Source organism: Vipera berus (genome assembly GCF_964194415.1).
Source record: "Vipera berus genome assembly, chromosome: 7".
In the NCBI taxonomy this organism is placed as follows: domain Eukaryota; kingdom Metazoa; phylum Chordata; class Lepidosauria; order Squamata; family Viperidae; genus Vipera; species Vipera berus.
In genome coordinates, this window is record NC_138209.1 from 29,586,258 (window position 1) to 29,608,110 (window position 21,853).

At 37.1% G+C, this 21,853-nt stretch overlaps 1 protein-coding gene across 1 annotated transcript; it reads right to left on the bottom strand.

The window, feature by feature from the left end:
• Positions 1-1,204: 1,204 nt before the first annotated feature.
• On the bottom strand, positions 1,205-20,931 carry REELD1 (reeler domain containing 1). The gene is given in 8 exon segments (XM_081333219.1): positions 1,205-2,017; positions 10,464-10,527; positions 12,517-12,811; positions 13,749-13,921; positions 14,473-14,695; positions 17,490-17,702; positions 20,731-20,800; positions 20,803-20,931. Coding segments are annotated over 8 exon segments (1,770 nt in total). The 5' UTR covers positions 20,920-20,931; the 3' UTR covers positions 1,205-1,402.
• Between the last annotated feature and the right edge of the window lie 922 nt (positions 20,932-21,853).

The window sequence follows — 21,853 nt, forward strand, 5'->3', positions numbered from 1 at the left end:
ACAGGGAAGGCCTCCTTAGGGTTCCGCCGGTTAGGGAATGCCGGCGGGTGATTCCAAGGGGTAGAGCATTCTCTGTGGGCGTGCCTGCCCTATGGAATGAACTGCCGGTGGAACTTTGGACTGCCCCGGACCTTCGCTCGTTTCGCTGGGACCTGAAAACTTGGTTATTTGATCTTTCTGGCCTGGACTGAGGGGGTTTTAATTTAACTTTAAATTTTAAATTTTAATTTGTTTTAATTGTGGGCTAGTCTTAATTTAATTCTATTTTAATTGTATTTATTTGTATTGTTTTAATTCGCCCTGTAAACCGCCCTGAGTCCTTAGGGAATAGGGTGGTATATAAAATCAATTAAATAAATAAACAAATAAACAAACTGATTTCTTTGATTAGAGAAAAAAACATTATTTTTAATGACTAGAAGCCTCTTATAGACTTCTTGTGTAAAAATGAAAAAAAATGAATTTGTGATCTATGGTTTTGATGATTAAATATGATATATAATAGAAAGAAGAGAATCATGATGTAACTTTAGAGAAACAAATTAAAGTGACTAAAGAGATTTGTATTTATATCTGTTGTGAAGAATGTTGTAAACCACTTCTTTTATAAAGTTATTTTTCTATATTTAACTTTGTTCCTTTCTTGCACTTTTTGCTTTTTCTTTGATTTCTTTCTTTTTCTTCCCATCTATACAACAGTTTGTGTTCCATACCCTCCACGTTGGGACTTCCTGAGTTGAACAAAAAACCTTCTTCTTCTTTAATAAACTTCTCTTCCAATAGTTGTATCAAACTGATCTGGAGAGGAAACAAAGCAAAATGCCATCTGTGTGCATTTAACATGCCAACTGATCAAGGTGTAAATGGTCAGGAGAAGCTTTCTTTCCATTTACACCTGGTGAGGAGCCATGTTCCACTCCCAAAAGGTGGCATTTACTGTATCTTTGTTTCATTTCTGGAGATCAATTCATAATAAAGGCAGTCAGTGTGTTTTATGCCAGGAATCAATTTTCTAAAAGGCAAGTGTTGCTTTTCATTGTTTTTCTGAAATGGAAAGTTAGCTCAAGTGGCAAAATTTGACTTATCTGAGAAATCTCACACACATCAAATCAAAGCCACTAAGTGAGAAGAGGGAGGAAGGCTTGAGTTTGTTTGAAAAAGAATAGCCAACAGAAAAACTTTATTTATGTATTTATTTATTTATTTGCAGAGACTAAGAGACAATGCTTAATTGCAGTTCTTGCTACTCGTAGTAATTAAAGCATGCATGCTTTGATTATATTCGCTTAAATGAATATATGCAATTAGTCAGATTTCTTATTAACATTTACTGTAGCCTCATAGATGAACAGATTTCACCTATAAAAGAACAACATCAATAATATCACAATGAACTGCCTCTCTACATAACAGCTTTTTTAACACTGCTTGAAGGGCTGATCCAGTTGTACTCTGCCTGCACCAGGACAAAGCTATTTTCTCGTATCTTCCTGAAGTGCATCATCTCTCCACTATCCTGGAGTGCAATGACATTATTATCTGGCTCACTAAAAGAGACTTCAGTCCGCTTATGGCAATACTGGGAATGGATGCAGCGGAGGCCAACAGCTAGGACCATGCCAAGGACAGCAGAGCAGCCAAGGAGAACACCTAGTTGAGCTGCTACAAGTCGTGACTCTTTGTGTGACTTTCCTTTTCCTACTCCAGAAACAGCAGCTTGGGGTTTTGTCCTTGTTACTTTTAGGAGTGTATTCCTAGGATCCGCCTTCTGATCGTATGTCTCCTGCCCAGATGTTGGAAATTCAGCCTGGGGCAGAAAATTTACTGAAACTTTCTGTATTGTTGGTTTTTTATTTGTTATTTGTCTTGAAACTGCTGATAAACTTTGGTAGACATCTATATTCTCTTCTCTATCCAAATCTTCTGTCTTAGGAGATTCCCAAAACTGGACCAATGGTGAAGTTGTAATGGGAGGTGCAGACTTAGTTACTTCTGGAGTAGGTATCACCAAAGTCTCCTTGAAAGCAAAAACATTAAATGCATATTTGGATAAAAGATTACTTGAGATCTAACAGTGGCCTTAATTGAGCATCATGGGGATAAAGCTGTTAATAGAAAGAAAAGATCTCATTATAATCTCCAGATAATAATTATTAGGTTACAAGTAGTCCTTGACTTATGACTACACCTGAGTCCAAAATTTATGTTGTTAAGTGAGTCATTTGTTAAGTTAGTTTTGCCAAATTTTACTATCTTTCTTGCCATACTTGTTAAGCGAATCACTGCAGTTGATAAGTTAGTAACCTAGTTGTTAAGTGAATCTGGCTTCCCCATTGACTTTACTTGTCAGAAGGTCACAAAAGATGATCCCATGACTTGGGACCCAGCAACAGTCATAAATATGAATCAGTTGTCAAGCATCCCTGAGTCCTACGGGAAAAGGGCGGTATATAAATCTAATAAAATCTAAATCTAAAATCTAAAAATAAGTGTAATGAAATCCGAGTCTGATTGATACAAAATACAGTAGTTTTTTTAAAAAAGCATAATAGTTATATAAGTGCATTAGCAACAAATATGGTTATATAATTATGTATACAATTGTAATTGTTTAAATTATTATTTTTTGCTGTATTTTTCACTTATTTTTTTAAGCACATTATGCACCTTTTGGCTAATATGTGTATCTTTGTGTTTTGTTCTTTTTGTTTTTCTTTTCTGACACTATTTTAAAAACAATATAAATATTAAAACACTTTATATCTCTGTAGAAATACTTCGTGCTTTGAACATAGACAAAGCAATGGCAATAGCACTTAGACTTTTGAGGGTGAAGATTTGTCCTCCGAGCTTGTGGGTTGGTTTCTGAACATTTTGTTAGCAGGCTAGGTAACATCTTCAGCAGAGTTTAGGGGATGTCAGTGTCAGTGTTCTTCTGTTTATAAGGGCTACGAATTAGCAAAAACCTTACAGAGGAAACTCAGACACCTGGTCAATGATTCAACCCACTCAATAAACTCCCCAGAACAATTTCTCCAAAGCATCAAGCACACCAAGATCAACAAGGAAGAAATTATGGTCTCTTTCAATGTCAATGCACTCTATTAACATCAACCTGGCTAAACAAACCATACACCATCTACTCACTAAACACCATACCCACAAAGATGATACCACCACAGAACACTCCAAGTCCACAAAAACCATCATGAAACTCCTGGATCTATGCCTCAACACATACTTCAAGTTCAATGGGAAAATCTATAAAAATACAAGGTACCCCGATGGCATCACCTATATCAGGCCTAATAGTCGAAGCAGTCATGCAATGACTCGAATCCATACCTCTACCCACCATCCAATCAAAATTCAATGACATCTTTGTCATCATCAAACACTCCCAAATTGAAGAAACACACCACCTACTCAATAACATAGTCCCGAGGGACTTCTGGTTTCCCATTGCAGCAGCCGTGGCCACTGGAAGGCGAGCTCCATCTTCCTTGTTTGGTTTCGTTTCGTTTCGCTGGGGGCCCCTGGAAAGGGTTGAAAGTTGCCTTGTAGGGGCGACGAGCAAAGAGGAGATCCCCGCTTAATTGCAGAAGGGCAGCACCGGGGCAGCCCTCCAAACTGGCAGAGGAAAGACCAGCCATAGCAATATGGCTCACTAAGCTACAGACAGCCAAAGTCAAACTTACCACCAAGCACTTCTAAAACAACGCAATTGAAACTGGGTGAGATACGGTCTTCTCTTTAAAATCCTAAGTATTTTCTTTTCCTGTAAAAGCTGCCCAAAGTATCTTTTCCCTGTGAGGAGAGAGGGAAGGGAATTTCTAAGAATAGCAGTGACTGACTACCCAGGGGAGTTAAAGCACGAAAAGAAAAATTTTAATCTAATTGGATATATATGTTTCTGAAACTTGGGGACCAAAAGTTTTCTTATTTTTACTGGAGACTTTTGTTTTTATCTACAAAAAAAGAAATAAAACTGGAAAAAGGATTATTAAAATTTTGGACTTTAAAAACTTTAAACGGCATCGGTGACATCTTGTGGTGAAGTTTGGTATTACAACTTGTTATTGCCTAAAAGAGACTTGGCTTGAAGCCCAGACTTCAGATAAAACTCTTTCAACCTTGATAGATACCACTTGTGAGAAACTCAGCTATAAAGAGAATTTCTGGGTGGCATAACTGGCCTGCTTGAACTATGAATGTAAACCTTTATTGACTTTCAGAGCTATATGTGGGGAATTGCTTTCTTAATTCTTTATCTGGGGAACATTGGTTATTATATGAGATGATGAAATACCTTGGACTATAAAATCTTACTTGACAAATGACTTCTACTATAAAGACTACCTATAAACATGTGAAATAGAGATCCCATACCTAGTTATAAAATTATTATTAATGTCTGATTTTAAAGTTCTCAACTTAACACACTATTAAGAGAATATGAATGAAGACTAGGAAAAGATCTTTTCCATGTTGAAACCAATACAGGAAACCATTCTTTCAGTTTGTGACAAAATAAGATGCAACATAAAAGAACAAGATGCCAGTTTAGATATACAAACCCAAATTTTTACTACAACCAAAGAACTAACAACATAGAAGATAACAGAAGAAGTGGAACAATCAAATACTAAGACAGAGGACTCAATCGACCAACAAATATGGTTAATGGAAAACCCCAAAAAGGGAGTGACAACACTGAAAATGGAAAAGACTTTGTATATATATCAAAAGAAACTTGAAGAGAAAGAACAGATTGAATGGAAGATAAACATATCAGGACAGTCATGGGGAATTGGAATAACAGGGAGATGATCTAATGAATACAAATGGGTTAGCCCTTCCAAAAAAATGGCAATTAAATTGTCTCTCTTATTTCAAATAATATATATAATAATAGAGGGAGATCTATTTGATGATTTAAAAGCACTAACATGGAAGGCTAGTTGGCAAAGGAAAAAAGCCAAAATAAGGCTGGAGAAAATTGGGGTTTTGATTTATTAGAGGGGATTTTATATTACCAATTAGAGGGTTAAAGGGAGAAGTTGAGGTAAGGGGAATTTTGGAAACTAGTTGAAAATAAGGATTCTATTTGTTTAATATTTAAAATTTAAAAATTAGACCCAAAAGAAAAAAATATATGAATATGTTTGATTTATTGATTAACCCAGACCATATATATAATGGTTTTGATTTATTAAAGGGGATACTGTATTATTAATTAGATGATTTAATATGGTGGGAAATAGATAACTTTTAGAAAATAGAACAAGACTATACTCAAATAGATAAGACGTGTATTTTGAATATTAGATTCTGTTGTGAATTGAGATAAGGGAAACTTTGGTTACCTAAAGCCTGGAAATTATAAATATCAAAGGTTAAATTTGAATATTGATGGGAAACTAAAAATTGGGGAAAAACCAATAACAGGATATTGATTGTCTATAAAGATTGAATGTAAAAGTAACTAAGATATGTATAAGCTAAACATTTATTGATAAATGTAATAATGATGTTTTTACTTAGTTGACAGAATAAGAACTGTATTAGCTTAAATACAAGATAGTAGATATTAAGGGAAAAAGAGAGGAAATATTTGATGTTGTAACTTGAGATTTGTACTAAAGATTTTTGTATGTTATTGAATTGTTGATTAACCCAGCCACCACATTGCTTTTTAAATACCTAAATGTAAAATTAGAAAATTAATAAAATATTATTTAAAAAATAACATAGTCCCTGGGATCAAATTCACATGCGAAGAGTAAACAGACAACAGACTCCAATTCCTTGACATTGATATAAGGAGATTAGATAATGGAGAACTGGAAACTGCGTCTACTACAAACCCATGCACACAGACCAGATCCTCAGCTTCACAAGCAACACACAAAAGAAGCTGTGTCTAGACGCTTTTCAGAAAGGCTAGGACACACTCCAGCACCACAACACTAAGAAAAGCAGAAGAGAATGGCTGCTTGACATCTTTCTCCATAATGGCTATCCAAAAAACTTCATATTCCAACACACAGCATCCAAACCACAACATAACACATAGCCAACCACCATGCAAAAGCTAACTCTACTATATACAAAAAGGTCATTGGAAATGACAAGCAGAATTCTCCAACCTCTAGGAATAGTAATAGCCCACAAACCCACAGCCACACTCCACCAGGAATTATCTGGAACCAAAGACAAGATACAGAAGGATGAAAGAAACAACATAATTTACCAAATCAACTGTAACAATTTCAACCAATTCTATGTGAGACAAACATCACATCAGTTAAAATCCAGGATCTACGAATAATGGCTGGCAGTCAAACAGCATGATCCCTTAATCTCTACCCATAACAACACCAAACAGCACCAGTTCGATTGGAGTAACACAAAAATCATTGGCCATGCTACCACCGGCCATGCTCATGAGTTCTTCAAAGTCTGGCACTCCACAAGCAAGTCCATCAACAGACACATTGACCTACAACTAGCCTACAAACCCCTCAGAATCATAATAATAAGCTGCTGCAAGAAGATCGCACAGACTGACTACAAGCAGTGGCATGACAAAGTAGCAACAATGGTGCATTGGAAGATCTGCAAGAAATATCGTTTGCCTGCAAGCAAGAACTGGTGGGATCATAAAATAGAGAAAGTCATAGAAAATGATAAAGTTAAATTGCTCTGGGACTTTAGAATTCAAACAGACAAGCATCTGCCACATAATATCCCAGACTTAACAATTGTCGATAAGAAAGACAAAAAAGTCTGGATAGTGGGCGTGGCAGTGCCTGGAGACAGCAGAATACACAAGAAAGAACTGGAGAAGATAACAAAATACAAAGACCTACAAATAGAAGTAGAACGTCTGTGGCAAAAGCTAGCAAGGGTAGTACCAACAGTAATAGGTGCCTTGGGTGTAATCCCAAAACAACTGGAGTACCATTTGAACACCATTGGCATTGACAAATTTGCCATTAGTCAATTGCAAAAGGCAGCCTTACTAGGAACTGCTTCCATCCTGTGATGATATCTGTAATACCATCAAACATCCACATCTGCCCATCCCAGGTAAGGACTCGATAGGTAGAGAAAAATGCCAAATCCAGTCTGAACATCTGGCTGACTGTGCGAATAATAATAATAATAATAATAATAATAATAATAATAATAATAATAATAATAATAATGATGATGATGATGATGATGATGATGATGATGTTGGAAGGGGCCTTGGAAGTCATCTAGTCCAACCCCCTGCTCAGACAGCAAACCCTACCATTTCAGACAAATGGCTGTTCAGTCTTTTCTTAAAAACTTCCAGTGTTGGAGCATTCACAACTTCTGGAGGCAGGTTGTTCTACTGATTAATTGTTCTAACTGTCAGGAAATTTCTCCTTAGTTCTAGGTTGCTTCTCTCTTTGATTAGTTTCCATTCATTGCTTCTTGCCCTGCCTTCAGGTGCTTTGGAGAATAGCTTGACTCCCTCTTCTCTGTGGCAGCCCCTGAGATATTGGAACACTGCTATCATGTCACCCCTCACCCTTCTCTTCATTAAACTACACATACCCAATTCCAGCAACCGTTCCTTATATGTTTTAGCCTCCAGTCCCCTGATCATCTTTGTTGCTCTTCTCTGTACTCTTTCTAGAGTCTCGACATCTTTTTTACATCATGGTGACCAAAACTGGATGCAGTATTCCACGTGTGGCCTTACCAAGGCATTGTAAAGTGGCATTAACATTTCACGTGATCTTGATTCTATCCTTCTGTTAATGCAGCCTAGCTCATATTTAAGTGATTGTCCACTAGGACTCCAAGATCCCTCTCACAGTTACTACTATTGAGCAGGGTACCACCTATACTATACCTGTGCATTTGGGTTTTCTTGCCTAAATATAGAACTTACTTTTTTCACCATTGAATTTCATTTTGTTAGATAACGCCCAATGGTCAAGACCATAAGCCTATCTTCTGGAGTGTTGGCTATTCCTGCCAGCTAGGTGTCATCTGCAGATTTGATGAGTTCCCTATCTATCCCCTCATCCAAATCATTGATGAAGGTGTTGAAGAGCACTGGGCCCAGAACAGAGCCCTGGGGCACCCCACTACACGCTTCCCTCCATGTAGATGCAGTTCCATTGAGGACCACACGCTGAGTATGGCCGGTCAGCCAGCTACGAATCCATCTGGTGGTGATGCTGTCTAGCCCACATTTTTCTATCTTATCAAGTAGTAGGTTGAAGAGGCAATTCCATTGAGGACCACACGCTGAGTATGGCCAGTGAGCCACGCAGCTAACCAGAGACAGCACCGACCCTCAACCAACCTATGTAAGCCCTAGCAACCAGCACTTCGCTTCCCAATAACCCTGACTTGATGTAACTGCCTCATCACAAGAGCTATCACAAGACTCCCACTGATGTCTCACATCTGACCCATCACAAAACCTACTGACCATACAAAGCCCTTATAAACAGAACACTTACACTGATATCCCCTAAACTCCGCTGAAGATGTTACCTAGCCTGGTAACAAAACATTCAGAAATCAACCCACAAGCTCGAAGAATGAATTTTCACCCTCATCCTACACCTGAACTGCAGATATTTGCCACTATTGTAAACTTAGATTTATATACTGTTCCATAGTGCTTTACAGCACTCTCTGAACAATTTACAATGTCAGCTCCCAGCAGTCTGGGTCCACATTTTACCAGTCTTGGAAAGATGGAAGGCTGAGTCAACTCTGAGCTGGTCAAGATTGAACTCCTGACAGTGGCAGAGTCAGCTTGCAATACTGCACTTTCACCACTGTGCCACCACAACTCATTCAAGTTTACAATATTTTTTTTTGTTGAGGCCATTTTGTAACAGGTTGGAGAATGGGGTGCACATCAAAAATAGTGCTGAATGGGAGGTGGAATAAGGAAAAAAATGTTTGAATTCAGTGACATTTAACATGAATTAAAATTTAAAATAATCATTGTTCCATAATGTCTAATCAACATTTTCTTCTTAATCTCAAATAAGAAGTTACAACTGGATTAATAACTTCTAGAGATTATCAAAACTACACTGTGAGGGACTATAGACATTTCTAGGGCATCAACTTTTCCGATGGTGTAGGCTACCAGATGTAAACTACATAAATCTAGGAAAACTGGAACATATATACATATGGAACATTAAAAATAATCAGGAAATGAGAAACTAAGTCTTATAAATACAGAATGAGGTAAACAATGAGTTTAGTTTTGACAGGTGGGGATAAGACAATGTAGTCAAATATCTGATGGTGTACCATTTAAAAGGTGTCCAAAAGTTTTCCCTAATAATGCAGAATGTAGGATGTGAATTAGTGGTTTTAAACTACAGGAAGTCAGATAGATGGCTTAGTGTCAAGAATACTTCAACAGTGAAATTAGTTATTGACAGGTATGGTGACTTTTCCATCATCAACTGTATTCAGATATTGGCCAGCCATATTTTGGCTATGTTTTAAACTTGATTCCTATACTGAGAAGATTGAACCAATGCAAATGCAAATAATTTACAACTTCCCACGGTTAAAAATACCCCAGTTTAAGGACAAACCATAGTTAAGAACATAGTTTATTGCAGCAAATTTTGAGTTAAATACATCATGATTCAAGTTAAATACACAATGGTTCTAATTCATTACACAATAGTATTTATATAGTATTATACAAGAATATAGGTAGTCCATTTATTTAGTGACTGTTTGAAGTTACAATGGCACTGAGAAAAGTGACTTATGACCAGTCCTCATATATACAACCATCATAGCATCCCCACCAGAAGTGCATCAGGCATGTATTTACAATGGTTGCAGCATCCTGGGACCATATGATCATCATTTGTGACCTTCCCACTCCACTTCTCACGACCAAAATCAATGGGGAAGCTGGATTCACTTAATGATCAAGATGCCATATATCTTGTAAATCACTATATACCATGTAAGTCATTTGCGTGTTGGTAAGTGTTCATAAATTACTTGTAAATGCTTTAATTTATCTCTGTAGTTTTAACTTTGTGACGGATAATTTTGTCATTATAATGTATACTGTGTTTTAAATCATGAATCTCTGGAAGTGCTTCTGTTCTAAAGTGGGTGGCATGTGAGTTACAGGTAAAACTACCGAAGTCTGCCAGAAAATAGACTTCAGTGTATGCAGTTTGGGGGCTTTTACTCAACAGGAGTAAGAATAATAGCACCTTAAAAACAGAATTCTAAATATGTGCCTTATAAGACTGGACTTCTGCCATGGAAAGAATTTATGATGCTATTATAAAAGTGAATCTACAGATCTTTACTAAAAGACGTTATGTCCTAACTTACTACACATATACATGCGCATGTGCACGCGCACACAGACAAACACACGCACACACACACAGACCTCCCCAAAGGCTTACCTGCATGCTTTTCTTACATGTCAGACACAAAAGAGACATGTGAATACTTGAAGTAGTTTCTGTCCTAAAATATTGAAGAGGAAATTCCAATTAATTTCTTGTAATATTAGTAAATATTCAGTAATTGTACTGCACTGTACTAGTATTTATTACAGTTTGAATTCCTGATGTCACTTTCTTATATTATTCATTTTACAAATAGAAATTGATTTTACAAATAGAGGACGAAAGCTCCCTCATCTCAGCTATGCTATTCATACTGAGTTTTGCTTTCAGTCTGCTGAAATGCTGCTTCCTGTTATGAATCTCTATCATTTTCAGAACAGATGTACAGAGTTTTCAAGTAATCAGGGTATCTCACAGTTGCCAATTTCCAATTGTCCCTCACAATTTTAACATCTTGTGAACCATTGAGTAAGATCTTCACACCTCACTCACACATCTTTATATATATGATGTTTTCCCAATGTTTAGAGAGTGAAATTTTCTAAAGACTCATCTAAGGACATTGCTCCTAGATTATAATGATTCAGCAATGAGATCAAGCCTATTAATAACACAATGAACACTCTTGTTTGTCTTATTAAAAAGCAAGTATGCAAACTTGTAGCCTTCTGGGTGATACTTGATAAGTGATACTTCAATTCCCTGAAACCTCAGCATTTACATGGCTACTAGCATTTATGAGGTCTATACCAGATTAATTCTGAGAGATCTTGTCTTAATATGAACTAGAGCAGATTGGAAATTTAGACTTCCCAATAAGGAAGAACTTGCATTGTTGGTAGCCCTTCTGTTTTATGAGGTACTGGTGGCACACTTGGTCACGTCATAAGGGTTTAAAACTTTAGAATTATAGGAAATGTATCATTTCCATTAACTATGTGATTCAATGAAATCTGCTTGTTGTAAATGTCTGTAAGATTGGGGTTTGAAGGCTAAAAAGATAATTTACTTAAAATGAAACATATACTTGCATAAGAGGGAGGAACACAGTCTTAAGACTTAAGGGATCCTTCGTGCTCATTGAGTTTGGTTGTTTTCTTGCAGACATTTCATTACCCAAACTAAGCAACATCATCAGTGCTAGCATATAATGACAATTTTCATATACATTACCATCAATTGTGAAACTAGGCATTTTATAGAATGCCTAGGAAAGCTATAGAATGCCAAAAATGAACATCAAAGTATGAAATGCTTAATATCTCACACATTTCCTAGGCATTCTATGCATTGCCAAAAGACTAACCAGCAAGCTATAAAATACTCCTATTAAAATGCCATTCTAGCCATCTTTGTTGAAACAAGTTGTCAATACTGGTCTTTTTCTCTCATGTTTTTTCCCCCAGAAAGAAAGTCCTGTACTTTACTTTGTATTTCATTTTCATATATGTCTTTTCAATAAAAGGTTAGGATTAGGGTTGGGGCTAGGGCTAGAGCTAGAGTTAGAGTTAGAGCAGACATGTCAAACACAAGGCCCGGGGGCCAGATCCAGCCCGCGAAGTGGTTTCATGTGGCCCGCGAAGCCATCCTGGAAACAGTGAGGGAACGGCCCCCACTGCCTTGGCCCTGGCCCAGAGACCCTCCTCCTGCCAGACACCCTCAGATCTGTCCCACTCCTGCCCAGGCCCCCATAGGCACCCTTGATGCGAACGATGTAGAGCTGGCCATGCCCACCCAGTAGGCTACGCCCACCCTGGCCACACCCACCCGGCCCCCTGAGGACAACCTCAATGCTGATGCGGCCCTCAATGAAATTGAGTTTGACACCCCTGAGTTAGAGTTTGCCTATCCCTGACCCTAGTCCTAACACTAACCCTTTTCATGATTCTCTTTTCATACTTTGCCTAAATAGTTCTTGTCATTCTGCATAATGCCTAGGTATTATATACAGTGCCTAGGGAAAGCATATAGCATATTTAAATAACACAGACATTTCATACTTTGCCTAAAAATGTCACACATTCTATAGAATTCCTAGGCATTCTATATGATAACAGCTTTTCACACATTGCCATTAACACACACACATTTAATACTCTCACAATACCTATTGTGTGCACTGGAAAAATAATCTTGCACTCTGAAATTCAGATCCTGAAGCTGAAGGGATGATTCCAGAGTGAAATCACCATTTTTGTCTGTTCCATTATTGAGCATTATGTCATTGGAAGTGACCCTGTCTCCAAAGGACTCAGAAAGAAAATTCCTAGTGATGCCAACATTAGAAGCTTGTTTTCCATGGTAAGTTGAATCCAAAGCCAGGGTTGCTTCAGTTTGAATCAGGCTGGTGGTGGGTGGAAATGTTGCAAATGGAGTTACAATGGTATCAGGAACAGAACTTCCTTGTGGGAGGGGAAACAAAAACAAAACCTTAAAAAATAACTGCACAGAACAAAATATAAAACATGCATATTTACATAAATCTTTTCCATGTTAAACAATTGTCATACATTATAAAGTGTTAAGAGATAAATTATTTAATTAGATGAACGTTAAGAAGAGACTGGACAGCCATTTGTCTGAAATGGTATAGGGTTCCTGCCTGAGCAGGGGGTTGGACTAGATGACCTCCAAGGTCCCTTCCAACTTCTTCTTCTTCTTCTTCTTCTTCTTCTTCTTATTATTATTATTATTATTATTATTATTATTATTATTATTATTATTATTATTATATCTAATCCATTATTTTATTTCTGAGAGAAGTCAGTCAGATGCCACCTGAGAGGTTTACTATATATGGATAGAGCACTGATTGTTATTGAATGCCATATTTTCTATTACTTGAGGCAGTTCTGCTCTCCACTTTTGCCTAAGAACTGTCCCTGTCTCTCAAAAGGAAAAAAAGTATGTTCTAACATTTAAAAGATGCAAAGAAAAGAAGAACAAGAGTATTTGGTCCTTCCCCCCCCCCCCCCGCTACATTTATTGAACGATCCAAATGAGGGCTCATAAAGTTTATTCATATGAAGAAACCACCCCAGGTACATAATAGACAAAAAAAAAATCAGGAAAAGCTGTCTTAGAGAAGCTGCTCATTTATAATCTATTCACTTTACACTAGACTGTAAATTGAATTAGGGCAGAAATTAGTTGACTTGGACATTTTGCTCATGAAAATAAGAATCCACTTTTTGCCTCAATAAATTTATAATTCAATATGGAAACTTGTGGCAAATGTAACTATTGTATAGTTAAGAGAACTAAAAACAGTTTAAAAAATAAAACGGGCACTTATAGTCTTTCCTACAAGAAAAAACCGTGTGTCAGAGGACAACTTACTTTTTCCTATAGTAAATGTTCCTTTCAGATCAATACGTTCCTGAAGTAGTGCTGGTTTAATTGTACTGGAGAGATCATTATTTTCAGTAATTGTTCTATTCTGTGTTTGTTGAGAAACAGTCGACGATTCAATCTTTGCCCAATAAACAAAGTATGACTGAACAACTGATAAACTGTAAAGTATTTGAAGAAAGGCTTTAATCATTCTCTGCAGTAATGAATCATTTAGTAAAATAAAAAAGAATTCTTCAAAATCTGCAAGCAGTATAATTGAAAAATGCATGAAAATATTAGGCGTAGAACAATTTTAAATTTTCAGTATAATATTCATAGATCCTATATTCTGCTAATTAGAAACTCATACCAGACGTGAGTAAATTCCCTTCTAGATTACCCTTTTCAAGTAAATAATCAAAATGTAAAATAAGATTTTAAACATTTCCATCTTTTTATCCAAAACCATGCTCTATGCTCTTCTTAATGAAACCTGCACACCAAAATACTTATCTGATTCTCATCAATTGAGTTATTAGAATACTCAGTGCTTTTTTTGTAAAAGAAAAAGGTGCCGGAACTCACACATGTCATACAACCCACCTTGCCTACCCTATGAGGTTCTATCCAAAAAAGGTGCCGGAACTCCGTTCTGAGCGTTCTATGAAGAAAAAAGCCCTGAGAATACTTCCTCAGGAAGTAATGTCATACTTAGCAAGCAAATACTTACAAGAATCTGATGTCTCCAATAGGCTGATCTGGTGCTTTCCACACAAAGGACAAGTTTCTCTTAAGTGATTTGTCTGAATGGGTAACCGTGTCACCATCTTCAAAACAAGTCAGTAATTTGGAGCCAGGAGGAATGTATACAAATGTGCCAGCAATTTGGTCATTCAGAACCCTGCGAGCTTGAAGCATGAAGCCCATAAAATCACGTGAACTCCTGATTGTAACTGTAGGGGGGGAGGGGAAAGGACATGATGCAAAAACATTTATATTACTGTAGATATGGGGCTGAAGAGGAGAGGGTTTCTGAGGTGAAGTCCACCTACAAAAAATTATTGTAGAGATTAGGTTTATACTAGAATTCACTTGTTTCACATCTCAGATGTGCTTCTGCTCACAACCAAGTTTTCTAGAAGCAACTGAGCATAAGTATGATTGACAAGAAGGAAATAATTTCATTCCAATCTCTTACGTTTTGGAAAGCGTCTGATACAATTTGTCAGGAGATATATAAAACCCTCAAGCAACTTGGCAATCTTTTAAAAGTTCTACTAAAGTAGAACATTAGAACTACTTTTCTGAGCTATGTCTTGGAAAAAGAGGTTGCTATTATGTGTGCCTGAGCTATAGTGAGCATATTTTTCTTACATATTTTTCAACCATTCTCAATTTGATGGGAAAAAATATTTTTCCCTTTTTCCCAAAGCAGATGAGAAGCTTCGTGGTGTGTGATATTCTGGCATATTCTTAGTGATAAAGTGGCTACAGAGTCTCTTTGTGAGAATTTCCTGTCTTTTATTGTACAATCCTCTTTTCAATTATTTGCAGGTTTCTTGGCTTCTTACCTTCATTTAAATCCCAAGAGAGAATTTCACCTATGGAGTTTCCCATATGTGGACATGTAGGCAATAGTGAGACTTAGGAGCAAGGAACAGAGGGGCAACAAGACAATAACAGCAGCAGTATTTTCCAGTTAATGCAAAAGAGCCTTGGTGGACCAGTGGGCTAATGCCTCCTTAAATAACACCAGCTGCCTGCAATTAGTGCAGGTTCGAGTCCCACCAGGCTCAAGGTTGACTCAGCCTTCCATCCTTCCGAGGTAGGTAAAATGAGGACCCAGATTGTTGGGGGCAGTAAGCTGACTTTGTAATAATTTATTTATTTATTTATTTATTTGTTTTATATACCGCCCTTCTCCCGGAGGACTCAGGGCGGTGTACAGAGCAATAAAGTAAGATACAATAAAACAATAAAACAATAGAGTGAGAAAAATTTAAAACCCAAATCCATCAGGCAAGGCCGGCTTGTTGGAATAGATAAGTTTTTAGATCACGCCGGAAGGAGCGAAGGTCGGGGGCCATCCGGATTTCAGTTGGTAAGCGGTTCCAAAGTATTGGCGCACCCACCGAGAATGCTCTCCCCCTGGGGGTCACCAGCCGACATTCTCTGACCGGTGGCACCCTGAGGAGGCCCTCTCTGTGGGAGCGCACAGGACGGAGGGGTGTTGACGCTTGGGGGGGGGGCGAAAGCCCTAATAAGCAGGCATATACATAGAATGAAGGCTATTGCTAAGCACATTGATTTGTGCTTAGATTGTAAGCTGCCCTGAGTCTTTGGAGAAGGGCAGGATATAAATAGGATTTTTTTTAAAAAAAAAAAGTCCACCCAGAGAAATGGGAAAACACTTTCCAATCTTCTCAAAGTGAAGCATCAAAATAAAACCCATTTATATATAATAATAAATAATATTTTCAAGAAATTACAAAATAGATTACATCTCAGTATTGCATCTTTATCTCCTATCATTCCCCACTATAACCCCTCTTCCTTAAAAAGAAGCAAATTTTAGGCATGTTCAGACATTTCACATTTAATACGTAGTTAATAGAGGTAAAAACAAAATAGTGTCCATGTCAGACCCCCAAACTCCTTGTCTTCTCTCTCCTTTCTTCTATTCTTTTGGGGCCTGCCATTCCTGTTGGGGGAGAGGGTGCATGGGGGATTCATAGTGGTAACTTTCACTTTCTCCTTTCTTTGTCTGGCCTCCTCCTTTTGAGTACGGAATGTGTCTTCTCATCTAGAAGACAGTTACAAGGAAACGAAAGCTGGAGAAGACCTTGAGATGCACCCCTACTGTACCAGTCAGCTGCCCATCAAGCCACCTGTGGATTGGTTGAATTTCAAATGAACATTATGACTTTGGTGGGAGGGGGCATATTGCTTGCTTTAATTACATCATTCATATGGGCTTCTCTTCAGATCTCACCTTACATTCCCTGCTGTCACTAGTCCCTAATAAAAGTTTCCTTTTGAGACAATGCTTGTTTCAAGTTCTGCTTTCTTGGGTGATTAGTTGAAGTGGGTCCTGACAGTCCATACTACTAATCAGTGCTTTTTTTGTAAAAGAAAAAGGTGCCGGAACTCACACATGTCATACAACCCACCTTGCCTACCCTACAGGGTTCCATCCAAAAAAGGTGCCGGAACTCCGTTCTGAGCGTTCTATGAGAAAAAAAAACCCTGCTACTAATCACATCACCAATCCTTTGGTCTTTCTTTCTTTCTTTCATTACATTTTCTGGAGAAAGATTATGAAAATACAAAAGATAAACAGTAGGAAAAAAACAATGAAATATTAAAGACAAGGATAGGGAAAAAAAACTTGAACAGAACTAAGAAAAGATGTCAGGAACGGAATATGCAAGAGATATAATACTAGAAATTCCACAGCAGAAGGTGAAGTCATGCTCGGTTCTCAGCTTGACTTCACCGCACACATCAATCTGGAGCTTCATTCTCAGCTCCAGAGGAATTTCCTTCGGCTGCAGAAGTAGGCCAGCTGGGTGGGGCTGTTGGTGCAGCCACCGCAAGCTGAGACCGTGGAAAAGACACACACACACACACACACCAAAAATAAGACGTGGTGCCTCTTTTGGAGGCAAAAAAAAGAGACCAGGTCTTATTTTTGGGGAAACACAGTAATTATTTTTGAGAATCCTGTAATCAGGTGCTATTTCTTACCTGGTAACCTGTCACCTGGAGAAAAGGAAGTGTTGGTATGGATGGTAATGTAATTATTCTGAGGATTCTGAAGATGAGCTCGGATGTGTTTGGGTCTCATATCAAAACAGGCAGAAAGGATGGCCCCATGGGAAAAGCCATCAGCGTATGAAACCAAGTACAGGATTGTAAATGCCCACAGAACAAGAAAGGACCAGGCTTTCATCTTGCCCTCTGCCTAACAGAAAAAAACAAATACATTTGGCAGGAATAATTTTTTTAATCTTTCTATAAAAAAATAGCCTGAATCCAGTAACATCTTTGAAATCCAGATATAACCAAAGCTTTAGCTTTGAAAAACTTTACACCACTAGAAGCGAGGTTTTAATTATTTGTGAATTTCTGCCATGGTTAGTCCACAAAGCAAAACTTCTCGAGAACAAAGTAGCAGCTTTGACTTCTTAGCTGGGAACTCTTTGGAACTGAACTTTCTGATGCATGTGGTGAGGCTAGGTCAGAAACTTCTAGAGCAGAGTATCTCAACCGCAACAACTTTCTGATTGTGTGTGTGTGTGTGGACTTCAACTTCTAGAATTCTGGCTGGGGATTTCTGGGAGTTGAAGTCACACATCTTAAAGTTGCTGAGGCTGAGAAGCACTGCTATAGAGACTTTTTTTCTGAGCAATAATTTAATATGCAAGGGATGAATGCAGCTACTCAGGCTCTGTGACCTATCTACAAAATATTCACCCAGCAGCAGATCCATTGTAATGAAATCACATTTTTCCAGCATTCAAACTGAATTACCTGCAACCTTCTTTTGGTCTTGCAACTATTCAATAGAAACATAAAAATATTAACTTTATATCTCTGTACATCCTTTGAACATAAACAAAGTGTGCAATATTTTCTGTATTGACAGTCATTTGAGTAGCAGGATGGGGAAATTAATTTAAACTAAAAATATCATTGTTCCTGAATGCCTAAGTAATACTTTGTACTTATTAGAAATTACAACTGAATAATTACCTCTGGAGTTTAATGAGACCACAACTAGGAGACTATATGCAATTCTGGTACCTCAATTTGTGCGTTTCTGATTTAGACAATCCCAGCCAAATTGATATCTATAGCACGCCATCTTCAAGCTTCTGAAGTCCAAATATAAACGATCAGCCAAATGGAGTAGGCTGCCAGATGTAGACTACAAAAATCTACACCAGCAGATGGTGTGGCTTTTATTATTGCATTATAAAAGTAAAAATATATTATTATAAATGAAAAATCTCAATAATTTTACTACATTATATTTTCCTTTATTATATTTCACTACATCATATAATGAAATGTAATAAATAAAAGTAGGCTTGTTCTATAGCATATAGCACGAGTGTCAAACTCACTGCGCCATGTGACGTGTTGTGACGTATCACGACTTTTTTTCCCATTGCTGGAACTGGGGTGGTCGCGGCCTCCACATGATGCAACCGGCCTGCAGGCCGGCAGTTTGACACCCCTGGCATATAAAGATTTTTCCTTCTATTTTCAGCGCACTGAATGGAATAACATTATACAATGAACTTTTTCTTCTCAGATTTGTTCTCAGAGCATAGAGTGATTTGTTCACTTTTATTCCTCTGAATAGATTTATGCAAACATTTCCATATTAAAGAAAGTTGTAAAGCCATAGAAGGGACACATTTTAAAAACCCAGTACCATGATTGAGATTTTTGAACAATGAAGCCACTCACAAATGTCTTGTTTTGACACCTGGTAGAGCAGGCATGTCAAACTCGCGACGTCACGTAATGTTGTGTGACGTATTGCAACTTTCTCCCCATTGCTGGCAATGGGGTGGGCACGGTTTTGGTGTGATGCATCCAGCCCGCGGACCAGCAGTTTGACATGCCTGCGCTAGAGCAGTTCTCACACAGCATCATCTATATTCCAATTACAAATTATTATATCTGAAGTTAGTGGTTATGTCCTTCAATACACCCACTGGCAGTCTCCTGATATTGAACACCAAAGTTGCATTACAAGCTCCTATTACTTACCTGGGGACCCATATTCCTTCAGACACAGCAGCTTTCTCCTGCAGCCTGACAGGCAAACATCCTTTAAAGAAAAAAGTTCTTTGCTTTCTCCACTAATGGGAAGAGCAACAGCTGTTACTGTTATTACTTAATAGCTACAGGAAGCTAGTAAGTGCTCAAATCCAGTTTTAATCATGTTAGTTCTTCACACTTTACTCATTCATGGGGGAAAAAAGGATCACAAAGAATGGTTTCTACAATATTACATAATGTATGTGTAGGGATATGATATTGCTTCATGTAAATTTAAGTTCATAATAGATTATAAGTGTTTCATCTGGAATTTCTTTCAAAAAATGTATGTAGAGGGCTTTATTTTCTCATTCGCCACCAACTATACAGAACTGATTTTTTTTTTGCACATTGGAAAACATATCCTGCCCAATTTATCTTCCACGTTTGTACAATAATATTGAAATTAAGTTCTAACAATATAGGAAAGGGGAGTTTGATTCTATCCAGGCCTGAAAATTTCTTATTCCTCATCTCTCTTTTAGATGATGTCATTTCCATCAATAACATAGGTCAGGGGCATAACATCTATTGTTAACACAAATAAAGAGTGCAAGTATTAACTGAAGTTTTACAACAGGTGTTTGAGGCACTGGAGCATAAGGAAATTTATTTGTCCATGTTCCTTGACTACAGCTTCTCTAACATAGAAACAGCTCTGGGAACAGAACCTAGGAATAATCTGGCTTAATTGTTTATATCTTATTTATATTTTATTTAAGTATTTCTATTATTAAAGTTGGTAGATAAATATATCTAAGTGTATACAGAAATTGTCATGTTTATACAGTAGGCACTCAGTATATCACTGATTAGAATTTAGAGATTAACCATATTGTTTATTAGTTGATTAGAAATTAACCTTACAAAATTAAATTTAAATGTAGAATTTAAATCTCTGTCTTTCCAAAATAAGTGCCAAATATCCACTATTTGTTAAGAACATAACAAAGAAAAACTACTAAAACATTGTGAGATAAATGTTTATTTCCAATAATCTCTTTTTCATACTCTGATTGTTATTCAATATTTATAGTTGTTAAAAAACATGTATCTCTGATTTCATATCTTTTACTCTAGATTGTTTGCCTTGCTGTGTAATATGTACTGGTATGGAAGTTATTCTTAAATTCTGTTAGCCTTTAGTTGTGACTGTATGCTGCTAATTTTGCTATTGCTGCATATTCTCCAAGTTTAATCTCCCAGTCTGGTATCTTCGATAGTACAGTATATTTCTTTTCAGATTTCCAGGGAAGAAATGGCAAATTGAAGACAACTCCATAAAAATCAGAGCCAATGACCATAGCAGAATGAAGAGATGGTAGGTAGACTGAGCCTTCATAATTCCTTCTTGGACAAGGAGATGACATGAAATCACCCACAAGTGCTCCAGACAGTTGCTCCCTGTGACCAGAATGCAAAACAGCAGCCTTGGGTGGGTTTAGAGCTCTGAGAGGCAAAGGAATGTCCATCTTGCCACAACCCATGGTTGTCACCTTTAAGGAAACAGGCTTCACAGAAATTTTAAATAAAAGTTTAAGGATTTATTTTTTATGGAATATACAGCAAAAGCGTAATTTAAACCTTGATTTTAGAAAGTTACAAATGGTCTAAGGGTCCAGATGATTTTGAAATAAGATTTTGGAATTAATTTTAAAGAATCCTTTCCACTGGAATTTTTTTTGCTTTAAATGCATTAAAAAACGTAAGACTTTAAATATTGGACACTAGAGGGAACTAGAAGTAACTAAAGATTACAATTAAAGGAAAAGTCAAATCTGACTAATGAAACAAAATATTTCAACATTGGACATACAGTATTGAATGATGGACCCAGAAGTTCATTTTAAGAGTGTCTGCCATTATAAATATACTGTGATTAAAAGATGCTGTAAAGAGAACAAATATTACCTGCCCTGATTGAGACAGAGTTGAAAGTCGATTTAAAAATAACTGACTACATGAATGACATGGAAAAAGGTAAGACACTGGACATAAAAAAGAGACTGGTTGAGGTCTTCATAATTAAAAGAAATATGCAAATGATGAACCAAAAGACTGATCTGGAAAAAGTGAAATTAAGTTCTGTGACATTATTTGAAGGAACTGAAAAGCAAGATTGTCTAGAAGTGAAAGGAAGGAATATAAAGTTAGATTATTTGATTAAGATTAAAATAGATAATGGACTTTTGCTAATATCAGGAATGAAATGTTTTATGCATTTGTTTATATGTAAGAGATGGGATATAGGAAAAAAAGACCATTTGCTGTATTTT